Source organism: Rhopilema esculentum, chromosome 3 (assembly GCF_057945365.1).
Source record: "Rhopilema esculentum isolate cy_ngs chromosome 3, ASM5794536v1, whole genome shotgun sequence".
Classification (NCBI taxonomy): domain Eukaryota; kingdom Metazoa; phylum Cnidaria; class Scyphozoa; order Rhizostomeae; family Rhizostomatidae; genus Rhopilema; species Rhopilema esculentum.
Window position 1 is genome coordinate 7,457,993 of NC_142817.1, and position 22,510 is coordinate 7,480,502.

The 22,510-nt window shown below is 37.6% G+C and overlaps 2 protein-coding genes across 2 annotated transcripts in view; one reads left to right on the forward strand and one right to left on the reverse strand.

The window, feature by feature from the left end:
- LOC135692845 (uncharacterized) overlaps nucleotides 1–22,510 on the reverse strand; it is a 36,632-nt gene that overhangs the window by 4,657 nt on the left and 9,465 nt on the right. The window contains exons 2-4 of the mRNA XM_065211166.2: nucleotides 3,326–3,585; nucleotides 1,305–1,638; nucleotides 284–564 (exon numbers count right to left, since the gene is read on the reverse strand). Coding sequence (XP_065067238.2) covers nucleotides 284–564; nucleotides 1,305–1,638; nucleotides 3,326–3,553 — 843 coding nt within the window. The 5' untranslated portion in view covers nucleotides 3,554–3,585. The remainder of the gene's footprint in view (nucleotides 1–283; nucleotides 565–1,304; nucleotides 1,639–3,325; nucleotides 3,586–22,510) is intronic.
- Nucleotides 6,316–22,510, forward strand: part of LOC135692839 (uncharacterized) — a 31,165-nt gene continuing 14,970 nt past the window's right edge. Inside the window, exons 1-13 of the mRNA XM_065211159.2 lie at nucleotides 6,316–7,771; nucleotides 8,406–8,471; nucleotides 9,075–9,322; nucleotides 9,600–9,885; nucleotides 12,739–13,182; nucleotides 13,896–13,976; nucleotides 14,203–14,250; nucleotides 14,988–15,102; nucleotides 15,381–15,586; nucleotides 16,193–16,254; nucleotides 17,183–17,246; nucleotides 17,708–17,885; nucleotides 18,350–18,441. Of these exons, the coding sequence (XP_065067231.2) occupies nucleotides 7,058–7,771; nucleotides 8,406–8,471; nucleotides 9,075–9,322; nucleotides 9,600–9,885; nucleotides 12,739–13,182; nucleotides 13,896–13,976; nucleotides 14,203–14,250; nucleotides 14,988–15,102; nucleotides 15,381–15,586; nucleotides 16,193–16,254; nucleotides 17,183–17,246; nucleotides 17,708–17,885; nucleotides 18,350–18,441 (2,604 nt within the window). The 5' untranslated portion in view covers nucleotides 6,316–7,057. The remainder of the gene's footprint in view (nucleotides 7,772–8,405; nucleotides 8,472–9,074; nucleotides 9,323–9,599; nucleotides 9,886–12,738; nucleotides 13,183–13,895; nucleotides 13,977–14,202; nucleotides 14,251–14,987; nucleotides 15,103–15,380; nucleotides 15,587–16,192; nucleotides 16,255–17,182; nucleotides 17,247–17,707; nucleotides 17,886–18,349; nucleotides 18,442–22,510) is intronic.

Genomic DNA, 22,510 nt, shown 5'->3' on the forward strand with positions numbered 1-22,510 from the left:
AATCATGATTTAGATTTTAAAGCTGGATGCTAAAGAGTCAAGAAGACAAGTTTCTAGATTGCGGCATTCCTATTAATAGCAAAGTTTTTAGCAGCCTAAACATTTCAACATTGAGTTGACACTAAACAGTGAAATATAGAATCTATAAAAGCGTTAAAAATTTAAGATAGAAATAACTTTTGAAATAGCTGTTACGAATTCAATTACAAAGGATTATTGAAAGCTGGGATAAACTTTCCTAGCGTTACGAGCGCAGAAAATCTCTTTTCAAAACATGTGCTACCTTTTCTTCTGATTTGCATGTTTTCTCGCTAATATGGTAATACACCCTGGCAAGACGATCCGTTTCATCCCGATTCAACTGTCCATTAACAACGATTCTATATCCAAAATGTGTAGGCTCGGTGTTGAAGTCGCCACAGTAAATGAACGGCGAATCGTGTTTTAAAGAAGTATCTTGCAGTGCCATTTCAACTCTGAGTTTGCCAAGCTTCTTTGCTAACAAACAAGTCTGCAACGTGGGGATATCTGGCTGTTCATAATCGTAAGTTGCGTGAAAATTGCCTGTATGTGGAATGAATGATAAGATATTTAAACGCACAGTCAATCCCTTTCTTATTAATAAGTATTTTCTTTTTAATGCTCCTTCTTACATATAACACTTTTCAGCTTGGCTACATAACATTACACGCTCTTCCGACGATCTTCTTTTAAAAAACCAGGGGGCTTAAATTGGTACATATAGGAGTTTAACTTTACATGAGGGGAGAAAGGCATACAATATCAAGATATGTTAAACGTTTTTTAACATTTCTTGGTAATTTCATGAAACACATGGGTTTTTTAACATAACACTAACACCGTTCCGATTAACAAGAGAATACCTTAGTTGCCTAATATGTTTATCAACACCCATTTTTTACGCCACCCGCTACATAACGCTGTTCTATGGAGAGCAATAATCCAGAAGTTGGAGAGCCTTTTAGGTTGATCAATTATGTATTGCGAATTCACTATGGAAAAAGAGGGGCTGGAAAATAACACCAAAGAATACAACTAAAATTTGATACCACAAAAGAGGCTGATCCCTAAAACACAGCCTCTTGTTGAACTCAGTTGAAATCTTCACTGAAAACAGTACAGAACAGGGCCTCCGAAGAAGCCATGTCCCACCCCTTCCACCTTTTTGCAAAAAACAGAGCTTTTTCGAAATCTTTTCTCGTCGGCATTTAATTTCTCCTTTAACCTGTGTCGGAGCCCATGCAGAAAAAATTAAAAAAAGGAGTTAAAATATGAAGACATACAGACAAATAATTTGTTTCCAGTCTCCAGATGGCGAAGAATTGTAACAATTCCAACATTGTCCTTCTCTAAATGACTTAGGCTGTTTTTGCTACGATCAATACCAAGACTCTCTGCCTCTTCGTACATGAGGTCATTCAAAGAATATGTTTTTGACGCTTCTACAGAAAAAGATTCTTTGCGAACAGCAGTAACAAGGCCTTCTAGTGTTTCTTTTTTTTTCATTGCAAAAATAGTATCGTAACCAAGGTTTGCTAGCTCATCTTTGAAAACCTCCTCATAGTACCATTTATCAACCTCTTGGAAGCAGATGACGTCAGCAGCAAGGAAACGTATCTGAAAATGAAGACAAGGATAGTTTGAAGTGTTTGATATCGCTGGATTGAAAAAGGGATTGCACAATTGAAGAGGCACGGTTAGCTGGAAAACGGGAGACTCCCATTCTAAATCGTGCCTACTTTAATTGTAAGAAGTTATTTCTGTTTTTCAGTTTGGTTGACAATGAACCAAATTTGATTCAAGCATTGCCGAGGTCGGTCTAGGCCAGGGGCGTTGAAACTTATTTTTTGGGTGGGCCATAGACAAAGTCTCACTGCACTGATGGGCCAGATGAATAAGTATACAAATCATCGGCACATTTTTATATTTAGCAGTACACTTCTTTTTATAAAAACCAAGTAAATTTGTGCTAGCTTTTTCGCTCTAGGGTGGTGTACAGGCCTCATTTTCCATCAAAGTGAGTGAGACAGCCTTAATCTGCTGAAAAATTTGAATATTCACCAAAAAAGCACCCACACATCGCTAGAAGTCCTCGATTTTGAGAAAAAACGTTGTTCAAAATTGCATTTTGCAGAAGCTCAGCCTCAGCTTGTTCTTAATTTGTTCTTAATTTTTGACCAATTTTGAGGCTCGTGTTCTTATAAAATTGTCCTTATAAAAAAAGAATGTAAATGGATTGATAATTATAGTTACATGAAAAATTACACGAAAAGTTACAAAAACAGTTACATGAAAAAGTTTTATGAATGTGAAATATTTGATTTCTTGCTTGCAGAATGTTTATTCACATCAAACATTATGTTTGTAGTTGACGTGCGAAGAAAGTCATGTAAATGTTTCTTTGTATGCTTAGATTGTAGCTGTGACCTGTTCTGTTAGCTTTGTAATAAAAAGGCCGGTTATAATAATGAGAAGGTATGCCTTATAATGAGCAACTATTCCTAAAAAAGAATCATAAAATTTTTTAGCCGGGATGGCACACCATAGACACAGCTCAAGCAAGTATTCATCCCTATCAATAACTTTTTAATTGAACTTACATAGATTTGAACTTATGACAGAAATCCAACCGTCGTTTGCCTTCGTTTATATATATCCCACAATGCAATTTTGTGCTACGAATCGCCTAATTGATTCAAATTGCTCTCGATCAGCACCTGCATTAAAATATCTGCTTTTCTTTTCGCCATTACCTAACTTTGTATACCTTGGATATTGCTAGAGGAGTGGAGGACTATCAGACATGATTCCACGTGTTTTTCATTCGAGCATTGCTAGTATAACTGACATAACGCTTACACCTCCCAATTTGAGACACAATGTTATGGTTATAGCTAAACCTAATCCAAATGGGCCTTTTTTCAAGTTACCATTTGTAGATGGAGGGGGGGGGGGTGTTACTGAATATTTTCCTATCAAAGGTGAAATATTATGAGACAATTAATATATGTAAACATAAAGTCAAGGAGTTTCAAGATATAAAAGTCAAACAGAAACAGTGACAGACAACAACCTTCCGGAGGTCAGAAAGCATCTTTTTTCTAGATTAAAGGCAGAAGCAAACAAGCCAGAGAGTATCTTGGGTACCAGAGCCCAAGAAAATGGGAAGGGCCTCTTTTTCCTTTCTAATTTCTTGGGTTCTGGTACCCAGGGTGGACAGAAAGTTACCTTACTCATGACTGATGTAACTGGCCCTACAAGGGACAACAAAGGATCTTTTGCTCGACATATCTGTACACCTTACCTCCTCCATTAACAGCAAATGTCGCTTCGAGCTCTTTCCAAGCTTCCTTTTATACAGATCCTCGGTTTCACAGTATTTGTACAGAACAGGCCAATTTTCAGGCGTTTGTTCGTCAGATCGAGCAGGAATATGAAAATCGGCAAGGATGTTGTAGGTTGCAAGCGTGAAATTTTCTTTTTCAGCACATTTCCAAACTTCTTTCCTGTTTGTTATACGTGTTGTGTTCATTTTTGCACATGGGCTCTAAAACTTGTTTAATCCTAAAATTTAGAAAGGAGCCTTAATCATATGCGGAAATAATAAATCTATATCACACTCTTACCTTTTAGTAGATTTTTAGTGTTCATCGGAACATCGATCGATGATTGACTAAAATGTCCATTAAACGACAAACGTGCTATCTTCAACCAGTGCGATCTTATTTTACGTGCAGAGGACACGGAGCCAGAGAGATGCAAACTGTTTGTGCAGTGTGTAACGTGATTTCTACTGACTGATTATAATTTACAAGAGTTCGTATTGATATAGAAAACTGGCAAACTTAATTAAGAGTTATACAAAGGAAAGGATATGCTCGATGGTTAACAATGGTGTGATGGATTAGGTTAAAATGACGTGTAATTAACATAGAGAATGATGAATATAGAATTACGTAGGTATGCAGAAGAAGCAATGATGGATTGTATAAAATGGCCTAAATTGAATCACTACAATAGCCCCCTCCCTAGAATGCAAGCGAGTGTGAAGCATTCGATACGTAGGGAGAAAAGCGAGAAAAAAAAAATGCAATGACGAGAACGAATTAAGTTTTAGAGTTCGAAATTAAATGTTCATTTTTGGTGTGCATGTTACTTGCCAGCTCTTGTGGTGTGAATTGACATCTTGCAGAATTTGTGCGGAGAGTGGTGCTTGCTGTGCCGAGGTTTTTGGCGTAGGATGACCAGGAACCCTGAAATGTGCATCTCCGGTTTTATGTGTAGGATGACCAGGAACCTGCAATGGATTGGAGGCGTATGTGTGAGCAAAGAACGAAATGCCTTGTTGCTGCCGTAGATGGGTGAGGCGTGTGAGACAATGTCCGATGCTGTTTGCTGCCTTGATTCGAATGGTGTAGCGTAGCACTACGGTGAGTCGAGCGCTGCTGTGTTCGCTTGTTGCGAGTTGGCACTACGGTGATTCGAGTTCTGCTTGATGATGGTGCATGTGTATTGTGGTGCGTTGAAAACAGCGTCGTAGAATGTGCGTGTCGAAGCAGCCGCGGTCACCAATTTAGTGTTCATCGGAACATCGATCGATGATTGACTAAAATGTCCATTAAACGACAAACGTGCTATCTTCAACCAGTGCGATCTTATTTTACGTGCAGAGGACACGGAGCCAGAGAGATGCAAACTGTTTGTGCAGTGTGTAACGTGATTTCTACTGACTGATTATAATTTACAAGAGTTCGTATTGATATAGAAAACTGGCAAACTTAATTAAGAGTTATACAAAGGAAAGGATATGCTCGATGGTTAACAATGGTGTGATGGATTAGGTTAAAATGACGTGTAATTAACATAGAGAATGATGAATATAGAATTACGTAGGTATGCAGAAGAAGCAATGATGGATTGTATAAAATGGCCTAAATTGAATCACTACAGATTAACCCTTCAAAGATCATTGAAAAGATTCCCAAGTAGAGGGCCTAAATCTCAACTTCCGAACCATATTTTGCAGACAGTTTAAATCATGTTTTGTAGATTCCTCAAGCATAAAAGTGTATCAAGCATAAAGTTGTTATCGTTACTAGCTCAGGGTAGCTGAGCCCTCTTGTTAATGACAAAAAATAGCCCTTTTCAACATTTGCTATTGTTTTCTAACCAATATTTTGTGCAAGAGCCCCACTCTCTTGTTGTTTCAATAGCACTACACCACTGGTTACTGGTTACATTTGCAATCTAGGGATGCCTTTTCTGTGAATTTTCAAACCTGTCGGCAAATGAAGATTTGTAAAACAACACTGTTTTACAGTTGCCCTGGTTAGTCAAGTACAAATGAAACAACAGTTTATTCCACAACAGGAACCAGAATATATGAATAATCGGCGATATAAACCACAAGCAATGATTCGGCAATTAATGCTACAAGCAATATTCGGCGGCGGCGGCGGCGGCGGCAAGAATGTTCGGTGGGTACACTTCACTGAATTTAACGGATAACGGCAACTTCATAAAACGGCTTCGACACGACTTTACTTCTCGGATTTACACTACGACTGACTCAACATAAAACAGCATGGCAATTTAATGAAAAACACATGACCAAGAGACAATAGGATGCTGACAACAAATGATGGCAACTAATGAGAAATGGCATGGCAACGGATTACAGATTAACAAGAGGAGCATTAACAAAATTAAGAATCACATCACCGACACGCAACAGGACAACCTATTGTTTAACAGATTATCTCACTCACTTTGTTTTTTTCACCTTCTTTTAAGTTGATAACATCCAATACTAGCTATATCAAAGCTAATTAAAACCAATTATATATGTTAACAAATAACGAATTTAATAATAGTACAATAATAAATGAACTAATAATAAAATGAATGAATGCACAGTAGGTTCCCTGTCATCTTATAAAGCCCACTTGTCCTATAAATGGTTTTCAAATGTGGTATGAGCAAGAAATCGCTGACATAGTTTTGATACTTGCTTTAAAGGTGTTTATATTTGAGCTTGAAGTCCTTTGATTTGACGAGGCCAGACACCTTTCTAAAGCGCAATAGCTAGCAGTTTAACTGCTGACACCCAAATATATTAAGAACAAATTAAGAACAATCCAGCCTAAGATTGAGAACAGACAGCCTGAACTTCAAATTACTGGTTCTTTAAAAAAGAAAGGCAACTTTTCAAAGTCTTGCAATTACATACGGACGCTAGGCTAAGTATATAGTAATGCAAAAACTACAAACAAATCAACTACAAGTTATGAATTAAGGGTTTAATAAAAATGATTGCCGTTATATGTAAAGCCACTTTTCACATTATATTGTAATGTACGTATAAAATTTCAATGTTAGTTTTAAAACAGTGAACGTACACTAATAAAGAATAATATAAAGCAATTTCAAGGATTGCATAAGACAGATTTCTGACTGCAAAAAGAGCATATCCACTTGGTTTTAAGTACAAGTTTTAATTTTAATTTCATTTTGGCTAATTACAATTATTACTTATTTCGTGTTAGACACCTGCTATAAATAAATGAATTTTTAAAAGTTGACCCATCAACCGGAATCTCCGTGCTCAGAAGTTATGACAAGACAAGGTGTAATAATGAACCATGTTGCAAAACCATTTGATTCAAAATATCTTAAGATTAAATTGTGCAAAGTCACAAATTTATTGCGTTCCATTGCTAATATTTGACTTGATTTCAATAAAAGTTTGAAGGAACAGTTTCCTTTCAAAAGCACACATTGAAAGCCTGAAAACCTCAAGTGTTGACAAAACAATTGAAAAAAATCTATTTGACGTATACAATATTTTTCTGAAGCTTGCTAACATTTTTTGTAATGTTTTGATTGTCTTTGGGTCAGCATTTGTTTTGGTGCTGCGAGCGGGCTGCGCTGCCAGCCCCGAGTCTACATTGTCATGACGACCGCTTACTCCAACATGGCTGGTTAATGATGGAAGCCACCTTTAGCCTCTTGAAGCCAACGGATCAACAAATGAAGAATGTTCACGTTGTTGCCACCGATCGGTGAATTAGACATTCGAGGGACGAAAAGAAATGAAAATATCTACATGAATGATATTCAGAATGACAAAATGTGCGATGCCGATGTACTTTTCATCGTGAAGTCAGGCGAAGTTAGGCCGATATGCTCTAATGAACAGGAAATGCCAGATTTAAGGCCTAACACGCCAAATAACCGATTAAATTCGAAAAGAGGATTCGTGGACGAAAATGAAACTTCAGAAGAATATCAAAATGAAAATTTGCATCAAAATTTCATTCAGAACCAGCCTTCTCTTGCGAACAGCCACAACTTTATCAACGCAGATGCCACCCCTGATCACAAAATGTTTGAGAATGGCCCTACTAAAGCAAAAAATGATCCACGCAAAAGGGATCCAGATTGCGATCGGGCAGCTGAAAGACCAACGGATTACGAGTCTGGTCAGCCGCAAAAGCTTAGTTTTGAAAACGAGTTGACATTCATACCAAAGTTGAACGCTCTAAGCCTGAAGATAGCTCAGTCGAGAACTTCGATTGCAAATAGGATCAAAGTAAGTTGCGAAAGCCGTGCTGCTGCCCTCGACAAAGAAATGGCACAAAATTTCACATTTCGACCAAGCATTAGTGAGAATAGCTTAAAAATAGCCGACAGACTTAAGACGGATTTTTGGACTCGGCAAAAACTCCACACTGAGAGGCAGAAGAAAATGGTAAGGTATCCGACTTGTTGTCTCACCTGGATCCATGTACTATATTTAATTTTCTACTTTAGTAAAGCTCCTTGATAAATATCTACTATTAAAAGCCTACATATCTGCAGTTCGAAGCAAATTTTCATGCTGGTGCAGAATTATGAAGGATAGATGTGAACTGCACATGAAACTGAATTTGTTTAACAGGTACTTTAATCAATACAAACTCTATATTAATGAAATATAAGCACCACATTTAGCTTGGATAACCTCACTTTTGGTATTTATAAAGTCTATCACTGAGAAAGAAAACCAAAAGTGAAAATTACAGACGTTTCTGCAATTAATTATTTATATTTGGTATAAGGAATTTTTATCAAAAACCACTTGAAATCCATTGGAAATGTCTGAAAGCTAAATCAGAGTTTTAGTGAAAAAACATAACTTGCAGAAGCACTAATTATTTTGTTAATCCTGGTTTCAAGTTTGAAAACAAACTACACATTTTAAGCCTTGTTGCTTAATTAAACAATTAACGGTAAATTTTTGCATGATACAAGCCTTTAGTAATCTGTTTTGTTATTGAAATTTTTTTCAATAGTCTTGTTTCCCAGGGTCACAATATATGCAGTATGATTTGTTTCTTTTTTAGTTGGAGGCCACCCCCACACCATGGTATCCTAAGACCAAGGTTGGTACCTTGCCAAAACAGACACCAGTGAGTCAAATTTTTAAAACTGCAGAAATGGTTATTTTCTCATTAAATTATTTCTGATTTCACAAATACAATATTCATCAAAACACCCAGTATATTGACATTTTGACTGAAACTCTCTGCTTCAAACAAGTGCTTCAGAAGCGAGGGGACTGGGGAGACACAAGCCCCCTCATACTACAACACTCTACTTTGAACAATATTAAAATAATCTTGCTTCTTGCCTTTTGCATGTTTACACCCCCCCCCCCAACCCGCAAAATATTTTTAGCTCTCTCAATGTACAATATGCTCTGCAGCCCCTGGTTCCAAAATATGTCAAATGAAGAAAATCATCAATGCTTAGTAGTGGTTTTAGGAGGCCACAGCCCATGGCCCTGCATTTTTCATTGCCAGAAAGGACCCTGCACCTAAGAAAAAGTTAAAATTGAAAAGAACAAGGGCCCCACAGATGTTTTCAGCCAGAAACCCACAGCTCCTAAAACAGCTGCTTTTATGCTCTATCTTTTATAGAAATCACACAAATTGCTGTTCTTCATGGTTTGTTTTGGCAAAATTGTAACATCTTTCTTATAGAAAGCTGGTAACCTTTTTAATTTTTTCAAGAGTTTAACAGAGAATGCAACAAAACCGAATGCTATCTCTGAAAATGCAGATCAGAAAAAAGACACAAACACATGTTGGACATCTGAGGCAAAGAAACAAAAGTCAGAAAAAATTTGTCCTTACACCAAATCAGTGGATGCCCTCCTTCTAAAAGAGAAGAAGACTCGTTTTCAGGATTCTCCACCACAAAAACTTGAAAGTTTGAAGCCAAGAGCTCTGAAAAAGCTCGATAAAGAAAGAAGGACGCAGTATGTTTTTGTTTTCAATCATTTCATTCAATAATAAACATTAAAATGAGAATCAATGTACGAATTAATTAATGCTAATTGATATCTTTTATTCTCAATACTGTCTTAAGAAACACATAAATAAGACTTGTTACTAATTTCAGTCTAGTTGCTTAGAAATAATATCTACAAATGTTTCAGCTGTGTTTTTCAACATGTCACACATTTCAAAAACTCACTTTTTCCTTGCATGACTTCCAATAACTGGTTGCTTAGAAATATATATCATTGCTTTCAGATCTGAAAAAATACAACGTGTTGTATCTGATGATACAAATATGTCAGAAAGCAAATCTGAGCCATCTTCACCGATGAAATCTCATCACAGGATCCTTTCAAAATCGGTTGAAAATGAAATGCAGGAACAGGCTGAGCAAGGTGAGAAGAAGACCAAGACATCAAGGGGGGTTCATAAGCGGTGCAAAACAATGCCCCCAAACCAAGTACATAAAATACACAGGCCAATAACAATTGACCCAGACAGATTTTTGAAAACAAAGTTTGCTGCAGAGCAGGCTCTTAGGGTGAGTAGTAGATTATTTTTGCAAGTAAAAGAATTGCTTAAGGGAAGAAACTTGCACAGGAGAAAAAAAATTTTGCATTTTGTCCTAATTTGTGCTTTTCTCAATTTGCAAAACTTTCTTCTCTTAACATAGTCTTCAAAGTGTACAGGTAGCTCAAACAAAAAATCCAAATTTTATGCCACAATTGAGATATTGCTATTAAATTAAAAGAATAATTAAATATCTGGTTTTGGTGTGCATTTGGCACAACTAAGTGGGTACTACATTTAATGACATCAGCGGAGGCTAGGGGTTTATTGGTAAATTTCATAAATTTGACTGCTTTCCATTGCACATCTGAGAAAGAAAGGTGTTAGATCAACTTTCCCTCCCAAAGTAGCATGACAGTGAAATAAACGAATTCTTAAGCTAAATCAATTGATACTTTTGCAACACTTCAGAGTGCATGGTCAAAAAATGTTTCCTCAATTCACCCTATGCATATTGTATTACTTCTTTTTAACAAATCTGGCCTAGCAAGAGTTTTGAGCAAGTAGCAAGAGTCGAGTTTTTCACCATTGAAACTATATGTATTTGCTTCAAAAGCACCCCACGGGCTGTAAACCTGCGAAAATGTGTTTTTTATATCCGTACGTAATCAACTCTCCATCGATCATGTAGAAAATCCTTGGTCGTTTTTAATTTATCTCACGACAGTCATTAAAAATACAACCGGAGGATTTGATGAAGAAACAAAAGTAAACGTGTCTAGCTGAGATAAGTTCTCTCTGGCGCGCGAATTTTCTTTCATGGCGACGGGATATTTTGATATTAATGTGTGTTTTCAGTGCTAAGAACATGCAGTTTTCACGACACCTAACAACGATGACGTAAGAATATTATTAGGCCGCAACTAGCAAATCTTCAGAGTGGGTGTTGAAAACAAAACTAGCTTCTTATACCAAAGTCAACGAATAGATAAGCCCAAGGTTCGACTTGCATATTATCTAAAGCTAAAAAAGAGTCATTAAATGATTATCAACAAATATAGGTCAAACAATAAAATAATCAACAACTTTCAAAAAAGAAAAGTTCAAGAAAAAAAACTGTTTCACACAGGCACGGTAGACCCAGAAGGCAGAACAATTTTAGACTCATCTTGATTTTAATGGGGAAAGAAAAAATAATTTAGAATTTCTAACATCAATTTATTGTCATTTGAATATCAGAAACATTTTCAAGTATGTAGTCATTTCCTTGTGTTTCTTTCCCCGCTCATGTTTCTACCCCCCCCCCCCCCCCGTTCATGCGACAACGATAACCACTGGATACTCCAACATTTGAACATTTGTTCCAGTTCTGGATCGTTTGAAAACGCAGATCATTTAAAAACATATCGTTTTCGTGTAAATGTAACAAGAGTTATTCTCCAATCACGGCTGCAACTCCCTTCAAAAGAAAAGGGGGCGAAAATCACACCAAGCATTCTATACTGCAAAGCGTAAACTGAAAGACCGGGATCTTCTGCTGGCGCACAATATTGTCCTCAGCGCAGCACAGTTTATTTTATACATGTTCAGAAAATGGTTGTAGAGTTATCCATGGTAATCTGACCATATGTTGCAAATATGTTGCAACCTGTTCTTTATTTTGAAAATATACGACCTTTCCTTCGACAAAGATCTTATAGTTTTTCTACAATAAAATACTGGGACAAGGTGAAAAATGCTATCCATCTGCTTGAGAGTTTAAGTAAATTTTGTGTATAGATTTTCATAGTTGCGCACCTAAAGCTCTTATTTGGGGATAGGGAGATGAGCTGCGACCTGCGACAGGTTAAACATTTTCAAACAAAAGTGAAGTGACTCTTCTTTCATTTTTGCCTTCCTTGTAACCTGGTCTGGGCTGATAAGAGCCTTTATAGTGAATACATATTTACTTTATGTTTGCTATTCTAAAAAGCAAAAAGAAAAACATTGTATCAATTTTGCAATGGAAAATCATACACGCGATTGAAGCTTTTCGAACAAAGAGAACAAAATTGAACACTTGGCGCGGCGTTTGCTACAAGGAAAGAAATGATAAAGGGTCAGTAGCTTGCCTGTGTGAAAATGTGAAAACTGTCTTCTCTGAAACACTAGAAAACGCTGCCCGAAGTGTTAAGTGAAAAATCTGCTTACTCCTGCATAATGCGGCCTGCTCCACACACAGGGCATTTTTTAACATATAAAGTAGTGGGGAAATTCCCCACCAGCCCCTTTCATTGCCCCACCAGTTGAACATGTTTGCCCCACCACTTAAGTGCCCTTATGATTCGGTGACTTTTTTACTTTTTACTTTATTTGAGATATTTGTGGAGGAAATCTTCATTGAACAGGTTTCAAATCTCAATTTATTTTTCCCTGGAACTGCTGCTTCTATATGTGATTCCTTTTCTAATTCACAAAGTCCATTTTTGAAAGCCTGTTTGAAAGCCTTGTAAATTCTTCCTTTATCTATATGCCCTTTTCTCAAATGCCCCACCAGTTGAAAATTCTTAAAAAATGCCCTGTCCACACATGTGAAACCAGTTGTGAAGATTCATGTTTTCATTTGGGGGGCTGACACCCACGATTATCCGACAAGATGACAGATACAACCGACGAAAGCCCGAATTTTCCAACAAGGACGCAACTGGGGGTCCCGAATTTTCATGCCCCTATAAACATAAGTCCCACTCATAAGTTGCTAGGGACCTATTTAGTCGATTTTCTCTCAGTAAGAAGGCTTACCCAGAAACGGTAACTCATCTCGTGGTTGTAGTGTTTTTTGATTCAGGATACTGGGCGAAACTTTCTGTCATTTCTTGACGCCAGAGTTATAATTCTATTTTAGAACAAAAAGGTGTTTATGTGCATGGGGCCGTACCCAGTTTTACGAGCTTGTCTTCGAAGAAGAGGCTGGATAGAAAAGTACTTCAAAGCTGATATTGTGTGCTCCACCGCAGCACAAAAACGTTCACCTGACACGTTAAGCCGAGATTCAGATGATGACGATGATGACGTAATCGATCCAGATTCCCCTGTGGAAAATGCAGGTTTACGGAAAGGAGGATCACCTAAGTCACAAGATACTGCACAGTCTGGGAAAAACGAGTCTTCTACAAAGACACAGAGATGGGGTTTCGGACGAGGTGACGGGACGTATCATCAGAGCAAGTCGAACCCCGAGAAGAACCAAGTTGAAACCAAGAGTACTTATGCATACGGGACAACGACGATTGGGAATTTCGATGATCTTGATCAAGGGTTTGAAAGCGACAGCCAGTATGGTATAATGGTGAGTTTCTTTGGGACATCTTTTTAATAAGCTCTTGGGTGTTGGCCGTAGGCAAGAGTTGGATAGTCAAGGGGAGGGGCTGTGAATAGGGGCAAGAACTCCAAGGAAAGGGGAGTGATCTTTCTTTCAACGAAAATACTACGAATATTATCAAATGCTAAAAGACATCTTTTCCTCTCAGCTGATTATGGGTCTGTAGCTAAAAAGAGCTTAAGTTCGTTACTCGTAGCTATGAACTCAGCAACCGCTTTTCAGGTTCATTTTTTATCCGAATGTTTACCCTCAAGAAAATTCAGCCTCATTTACAGCATACATAATAGATAATGTTAGAAAGTTTGCGATATGCCTCACATGCCTAATTAACACAATGTCTTGTTAGCAAGCAATGCTAGGTTTTAAGGTGAAGATTAGCTGATATTTTCTTAAGAAAAGGTAAAACTGTTATATATGATAGAAAACTGAGCCTTTAAAAAAATGGCGGTTGTTCGGTGAAAAGCCGTGGGGAAATCTGATGAAAGCAAAATAAACGAGGTACCCAAACTCCGCCTCTTTTTCTATACTTTATGAGGAGGACTTACACATTTGATGACCGTCCATTGGTTCACATCACCTGTCTATTATACTCCAGTAATCTTTAACCAAAGTATCTTTTAAGTAACTTTCAGCTCATACCGTCTCTTGTACATATATCACATTTTTCGTTCTTTTTTCAGTCTCGTATAGCGCGAAATTCAGTACCAGCCTTAATATGGACGTGCAGAAGATCAGACATTGAATTCAACTATTTGACTAAGGTACGTTAGATTGATTCTATTATACTTCCCTTTCTACCATACTTTGATTTCGAATGAAAAAGGAAGTGAGCAGCGACCCGACATATCCGCTAGGGACAACAATTTTCCCGACATTTCGCTCTGTCAATTAAAGATCCATACATTAAACTGACTCTGTTTCATTATACTCATTATTCTGCACATTCTTAGACTGCATTTCATCTTAACATGGTATTTATATTTCCAGGATCAAATTGTCAATCATTTTGTTCACGCAAGTTCGTTTACTACAAAGGTAGGTCCACTTCTTTTTACTCCAAAAATAAGTTGAGTGGAGATCCAAACGTTAAAAAAGAAAATGAAACTTGTTATGAAATTTGAAGGTTGAATTGAACTTTCAATTAGACGAATGTATAGGGTTCATTTTCAAACATACATTCTTCTTCTTTTCAAGCTAAAATAATTATCTGTTGGGGTACCAACCAAGGTCTTCTTTTGCGCTGTGGATCCATGCTTAGTGGGCAAACCCTTCTAAATCTTGTAACTAATGTGGTTGTTGTTGAACTGTTGTCCCTTTGACACATAGTGGTGATATACGAGAGACTATTCAAAATAACAGGCCCTACCCATACTCTTGGCAATCTTTAATACAGCAAATATAAACACTGCAATGCGACGAGAATTAACAACAATAAATACACGTAAATCAGTAAAGGCTAATATTTCGCCGTATATATTGTTTTTCATTCTCATCGCATTGCGGTGTTTCTTATTTGCTACATTTTCATCGATTTTTCGCCGCAAGAACTCCTTGGAGCCCGTCGAGCAGACTGTTATCGTGACCTTTTCGTTATTCAGAGAATCTTTAATACACCTTCTCTCATTTGTGAGTTCGTGTAAGAGATTATTACATCTTTTTGAAATAAAGTACGAATAATTGGTTGCATTTAGTTACATCCTAGTACAAAATTTTGTTCGCGTTTTGATGATTATCTAGAAAGTTGATATCAAATTTGGAATAATTTGTTGCAGTTTGGTCTTTGCATCAACATACGCAATCTTCCTTGGTTTGAGAACGTCGACCATGAATCTTTCTTTCCTCGGTGTCACCGAATTTCAAGTGACAATGAAAAGCAGGATTTCATTGGTAAGAAAACAAAATTTGGTCCCTTCTTATCGAGAATAATCCTTGTTATACCAGAATTTGTTTTAAGATTAGTGTTAGTCTCGCTTCAGAAATTTTATCGCTTAAGAATAATTTCAGAATAATCTTAGGCACAAAATCGAAAAAAAATTAAGAACATTGAGGCTCAGCAAAAAATTTGGTATTCTCATATAAAGAGTTTGTATTGCTCGCTGAATGCCCAAGCAGGATTGAAAAACATTTATTTTAACTACTTAATCACAAAATTATTTGCCTTTCAGATGATTTTCGAATGCTAAGTGCAATTGCGATAATAAATCATACAGTAAGACGACTCAAGGACAAAGGCGTATCATACACTCCGAACGGTAATGACAAAATATTGACAACAAGAGCTTTGATGCTAGCAATGAAGGCGTGTCAGGAGTACCTCAAATCTAAAGAGCACCTTGATATAGAGGAAGATGGGCAGACAAATAGCGAACAGGTACTATATACGGCAGTGCCATGCTGATAAATTGTAAATACAGGCTACCTACCTACATTTAAACCTCCTCCATACACTAGACTTGTCTCATTGTTGCCACGGTAAGCACAAACGAATCCCTCCCAAACACTAGTTTCAATGTAGCTTACGGTGCTTCAGGATCTTTTATGATTTGTTGCATTCCTTATAGTTCATAACGATCATTAGAAACCAAAGAGAAACTTGATGAATTATTATGTTGAATTATTACTGATCACTGAGTCTTAGGACAGTAAGCTTCAAACAGGAGTGTTGCAGGCTTTTGAAATTATATATAACGATCTATAACGTCTAGAACAATTGGAAAGTGAGAATTAAGAACTCACATTGCATTGGAAGAAGCATCGGATCCAGGGGCGTAGTGGCTGGGGGGAAGGGGCTTTAGCTCTATACTTAAACCACCAACGTTGTTGGTTAATTTCGAAAATTTTGCTAATTTTTTCTAAATTTGTCGAAGAAATTTGCTTTCATCATCCCAGAAAAAAAATTGACTACAACTGTGCCTCCGATAGTACATCTTGTTCGTTTCCTACTTTAACCAAGGTTTTAAAAGAAAATTCTTTTTAGCTGTTTGGGCTTTCAGACGAAACATGGGATCAGCTCATTGAGTTTTTTTATCAAGTATCACGGTAAGTTGCTATTAAATCTTTCATTTCACTGTGGCGGGGCCAGTGTTCCCGCTGCCACCAATCTGTTTTAAATTTTTGTGTTTTTTGGATAAATCATCAATTGTATTCGTTCTGCTTGAAATGAGTTTTTCCAAGCTCAGATTTCATAATTTTACAATTGGAAAGTCAAGAATGTTGGGGCTTTTTAAAATAGATTTCACCTTTCCGACATGGGACATAAAACATATGGCCATGCTCCAATCGGTTTACGCCCCTTTGGTTTTAGCTATTTCCTACTACCATCCAACCAAACTGAAGCCACGATAACCCTAATTTAGATTCTATGTCAGATTTACAATAACGGTAGAGACAAAATTTACCGTTATAAGTATGATCAAAAATCGATCTATTGTTGCAAATATGAAAATAGAGATGAATGAAAGTCATAAAGAGTGGTGTTATAGACTACAATTAATAATTATTTATTCGATGCATTCGACAGCCATCACTAAAACACAACCAGCCTCTGGTATCTCCTTTTATGTCAGGTTCTAAAAAATACAAGGTTTTTCGTGACTTTTCGTCACTTTCCACGAATAATAACAATAATTTTGTGCCAGTCTAGAACTGCCTGTGTCTGATAGGAACTTGGGTGGGAGAAAAAAGCTGCAAGACACCATGTCTCTTGTTAATAAGCGAATGGGCATTTTTCGAGTCATCTATCTTTTTTATAGCAAATAACTAGTTCTTAATGAGACAGCCTATTATGAGACACTGCTAGGGACTGCTGGTTATGTTATGGATTATGGAGGGGACTGAAAAAGTTTCTTTATGAAGAATGAAAGAGAAATGTGATGGGGAGGGGTGCTGAACCCCTTTTCTGTCGCCACAGAGTGCACCATCTTGAGCTAGAGTGTCACTTCTTGACTTTGTCATGCTTGCTTCACAGTTCCAACGGGGTCATCATTGGAGCTGAATCTTACTTGAATGAATGTGAAGAGCTATTAGAAAAGGTAAGAGATTAAAGGTAACAAAATTACAATTTCGTAAGTTTTGTTTCTCTAGATCTTTACTTTCCACTCAGCAGCTATGGCCTTGGCAGTGGAAAAACCCATTTGAAATAACAGACAGGTCCTTTATTGATAACAGCACGTTGTTGCTGACCAAAGTTAACCTGTATAAATATGATATTAATATTATTATTGTGGGGTCTAGCTCAGCAGCACAGAGACAGATGCCACATCGCCAATATGGAAAGTATAAAAATTAAAGACTTCCCCAGAAAAGATCGATTACAAAATTTGTAGAAATTGAAGACTTACGGGCACAAACCCTAGGGACGGGGGGGGGGAGGTGGTTTGACCTAATTTTGGGCAAAACCATCCTCATCAGAAGCACAAAATCACATCAAATTCTTATGATGGACTATTGTTGATTGCTGCCAAAAATTTGAAGGCTGCCTCAAATTTTTTAGATGAAGGAAGCATACCCACAAGTATTACTCAATGACAAGAATGTGTGGATTGTGAAGCCTGGTGCCAAGTCACGTGGACGTGGCATCATGGTTATGGATAATTTAGAAGAAATCCTAAAGTTATCAAGCAGCTCAGTTTTGAAAAAAGAAAACAAATGGGTTGTTCAAAAATACATAGGTTGGTTATTTACATTTGTGATGATGTGAGAGTTAATCATTTCGAAAGTAAATTTAGAAAAGGAATAATGAAAAACTGCACCAATTCGACGTTTTATTCTGATTTATGAATCTGATTCAGTATAAGTTCTATAGTCAGGGTTCTGACAACCAAGATGAGGGGGGGGGACAAAAAGATATGAAATAGGGAGTAAGATATGGGAATAAAATTTCATCTGTCTTAAAATATCTCTATGAAGCTAAATCAGTTAGACAATGATTGGTTTATCATGAAGCCATATAATTTTCCCAAACCGATAACAATTTGATAAAATACGTTACAATAAATACAGTGTATTACAATACATTACAAAACATTTTATTACCATACAATACAGTACAATACACTTGAATACAATTCAATACAATCATAATTGTTTAATCTATTGAGCCTATAGTTTGTCACACAATGTTCCATCTTTGCAGAGAAACCAAAGCTTATTTATAACACCAAATTTGATATTCGGCAATGGTTTTTGGTGACAGATTGGAACCCTCTCACCCTGTGGTTTTACAAGGTAAATATCTTTCATTCCGTGCTAAGAAAATCTTTCTATAATTTCCATCTACAATGCCTGCTAAATGTATTGGTTAGCTTAACTAAGTTTTTGTAAATTGTTTACTTCATCCTCCTATCCCTCTCCAGACAATGTTTTTTATGCAAAGTTGAGAGTTTCGTTGTGGTCCAATAGATTCTTTTCAGATAGCTTTGGTCTTTAACACTACAACCAACATTCTTTTGGTGATAAATATGCCCCTCCGAAGAAAAAATTAGTGATAGCAAATACTGCACTTTTCATGAATAAAATATAAGAAAATTTATAATGCTTCGATCTAAGGGAAAAAGAAAGTTTAACAACAACGAAACACTCTCTAACAGGGAGAAGTATGAAAAATAAAAAATAATTGGTTTATTTGATTAGACGCACTAAAATAAGTTTTTAGATGTAAATTCGTCAAGGATAACAAAAATTTTGGAAAACATTTTTTTAATGAAATATTTTCCATGAATGAGAAACTCCCCATTCAAAGCAGCGGATCCACATTGCAAAATATATGGATTCAATACCATATCATACAGATGTGGCAAATTATGGAACTCGGTGTAATAAACCAAATATTGAGACGTAAAATGACTTCAAAATATATTTATCTTCATCATAATCGTACATACAAAAAACTGACTTACAACACGTGCTAACTGGAATAGAGGCTAGATATGATTTATGCACATATTTTAATACTATTGTCCACAGGGGATAACACTATCCCCCTCCCCATCTCTCTTCCTATGTTAGTGAATGTGAACGAGTTCTGTTTGGTAGTATGTTTGCAATGTCTACTCTGCACCAATTTCTGTTGATCATGTTGTTATTATCTTCTGGTTGTTCTCCGTGGTTCAAGTCCCCTGTATTCCCTCCTCCTCTTGCACCCTCGACGTGTACTCTATCATCAATGAGATTTGTTGTCTTGGTATTGGTTAGGTCAGCAAAAATATCACAGACTTTTTTCTTAGGAGGTTCCTTTGCAGGTAGGGGGTCAGTTGCTTTTTTGAGTAAGTGGATTGATCTTGGAGGTATATACTTCAGTTGATTGACATGAATAGTAGGACTGGCTTTGCCACTGGCGTCAACAAGCTTACAATTCAGACCTCCTATCAAGTGGGTGATTGTCCAAGGCCCCGACCACTTTGGTTGAAAACAACGTGAAATACCCCTTTTCTGAGGTGGGTTCCATAACATGACAGTATCATTGATCTTATAATGATGTTGGGTAGTTTTCTTATCGTATTGTTGTTTCATTCTTTCTCTGCTCTGGTTGAGGATACTGCGAACATTTGTAAAGGAGTTTTTAAGGCACGTACCGATGTCATTGGCAAAAGCTTGAGCCTGTTTCACATGGTGTGGAGCAGACTGTTGAATCTGTTGCTGTGGTGATTTATTAAACAGCAACGCAGTTGGTAAAGAAAGTTTAGCACCAAGAATAAGTTCAGCAGGTGTAACTTTAGTGCTATTATTAACACTTGAACGAATGGCGTAGACAGCTGATTGCAAGAACGTGTCCCAGTTACGGCCATGTTGATCAATTTGTTTCTGCACACAGGACTTAACCAGTTTTACCATTGCCTCAGAAAGGCCATCACCTTGTGGGTGGAGACGCGAAGACTTGGATTTACCTATACCCAAGATTTTGGCGACTTCCCGCATAACATTGCCATGAACATTTGAGGCACCATCACTGTGCAAACGTTGCATAATCCCATACCGACAGATCCATTGGTCGTGAATTGCTCTAGCAATAGTAGGTGCCGATATCTCTTTGAGGGGAACAACTTCAGGCCATTTTGTAAAGTGGTCGACCAGGATAAGAGCATACTTGAAACCATCTTGAGATGCAGGCAGAAAAGGTCCGGCTAGATCGTAGCAAACAAGTTCGAATCGTTCAGTAGACTGTATTGGCTGTAACTGATCTTTGTGGTATCCTTGAGGGGGTGGATTAAAAGAAGCACAAATCTTGCAACTTTTCACCCAGTTGATCACATCCTGTTTGGCATTGGGCCAGAAATAGTGTTCACAAAGGCGAGACCAAGTTCTGTCAACAGCAAAATGACCAGAGGATGGGTGGTCATGGCAAAGTTTCAGGACGGTTCCACGTAAATCGTCAGGTACTACAGTGCAGTTGTGCCACTGCAAAATGCCATCCTCAGATACAGAAAGTTTATTGCGATATGGTTTTAAGGAACCTAGACGGCAGACATCAAAGTTTCGTTTATCAGAAGACATGTACTCGATTGCTGCTTGGATGTGTTGATCTTTTGTTTGGAAATCTCTGATTGCAGCCACTGTAATATTAGGTTGTAATTCTTCCAGTGAGTTGACACTGTGCATGCGGCTGAGACAGTCGCTTATGGCGTTGTTCTTGGATGGAATGTGTTCTATTTTATAATTGAACTCTGAAAGTTGCAAAGCCCAATTCAGCAATTTTCTACTCTTAGGGTTGCGTTTGGATTGCAGGAATGAAGTTACGCGATTATCAGTACGCAAGAGAAAGGGTTTACCAAGAAGGTAGTGACGAAATTTTTCGGTAGCAAAAATTATAGCATGCGCCTCTTTCTCTACAATGTTCCACCTTGATTCAGTTTCATTGAACTTTCTGCTGGCGTAGGCGACGATGTATGTTTTGCCATCACTTGTGTTATGGGCTTTAAGACATGCACCTTCACCTCTGTCTGATGCATCGACTTCTAGGATGAAAGAGTCTGTACTTGTAGGAGCTCGTAAAACTGGTGCGGAAGAGAGAAGCTGCTTTAGTGCTTCAAAGGCTGCTTGAGCTTCAGGTGTCCAGATAAACGTTGAAGTCGGTTTTGCAAGTTCGTGTAGAGGAGCAGCAACAACAGAGAAGTGGGGAACAAATCGATCACAAAATTGTGCCATGCCTAAAAATTCCTTCAAGGATTTGGCATTGGATGGCACTGGAAAATCGGTGATGGACTGAATGCGAGCTGGGTCAAGGCGAATGTGTCCCTTGTCAATGAAATGGCCTAAATACGGCAAACTTGTCTGGAAAAATTTGCATTTCAAGGCGTTCAAAGTGAGACCAGACTGTCGAATTCTTGCTAAAACTCTGCGAACATTGGAGAGGTGATCTGCGAAATCTAATCCTTTAATAACCACATCATCGTAGAAGGGTGGTAGAATACAGTCGCTTAAATCAGAAAATGTTTGTTCCATGGTTCGTTGGAACAAAGAAGAGGCCGGTTTGATACCTTGAGGCATAACGTTCCAGGTCCATTGACCAAAACCGTAACCAGGAGAAAAGGCAATGATCGGTTTGATTCTATCAGCACACGGAATTTGGTGGTAGCCACTGTTGAAGTCGATTGAGCTGACATATTGAGAGCCGCGAACAGAGTCAAGACATTGTTGAAGGGATGGAGAAGGCCAACCTGAATCTTTGATGGCAGGGTTGAGAAAACGATAGTCAACTACAAGTCGAAAACGATCGGTAACATCACAGCTATTTGAAACATTCTTCTTGGCAACAAGGACTGTAGCAGCACGATAAGGTGAATCAATATGTTCAATTAGGCCATGAGCTTTATAGTGTTGTAAAAGTTCCTTGACAATGGATTGTTGATGAAGTGGCACTCTGCGTAAAGGCATTGAAATGGGTGTCGAATGAGCCAAATCAAAGTCAAATTCTGTCACGTTGGTTTTGCCAATTTTGGTGTTTGATAAAGAGAAGACATCAGAAAATTCCATCAGTAAATTCTTGGCTTGTTGAAACTGCGAGGAAGACAAGTGGGTCAACTGTGAAGTGAGAATCGTAATAGGATCGGAGGTTTGAGTAGAATTATCTGTGTCCTGAGTAGAGAGAAGATTAATTGTGTCTTTAGGAAGAACAGAGAATTCTTCAAAGTCATACGTCCCTAGAGCAACCTTGGTGCCCTTTTTGATGGTCTTTGCGACGGCAGAAGTATTAACAAGGACGGTGGGAACACATGCGTGTTGATGAGAAACCTTGTGTAAGTACGGAACAACCTTTACATGCAGACGTTCTTCAAAGGGTGCATGTCCATCAATCAGT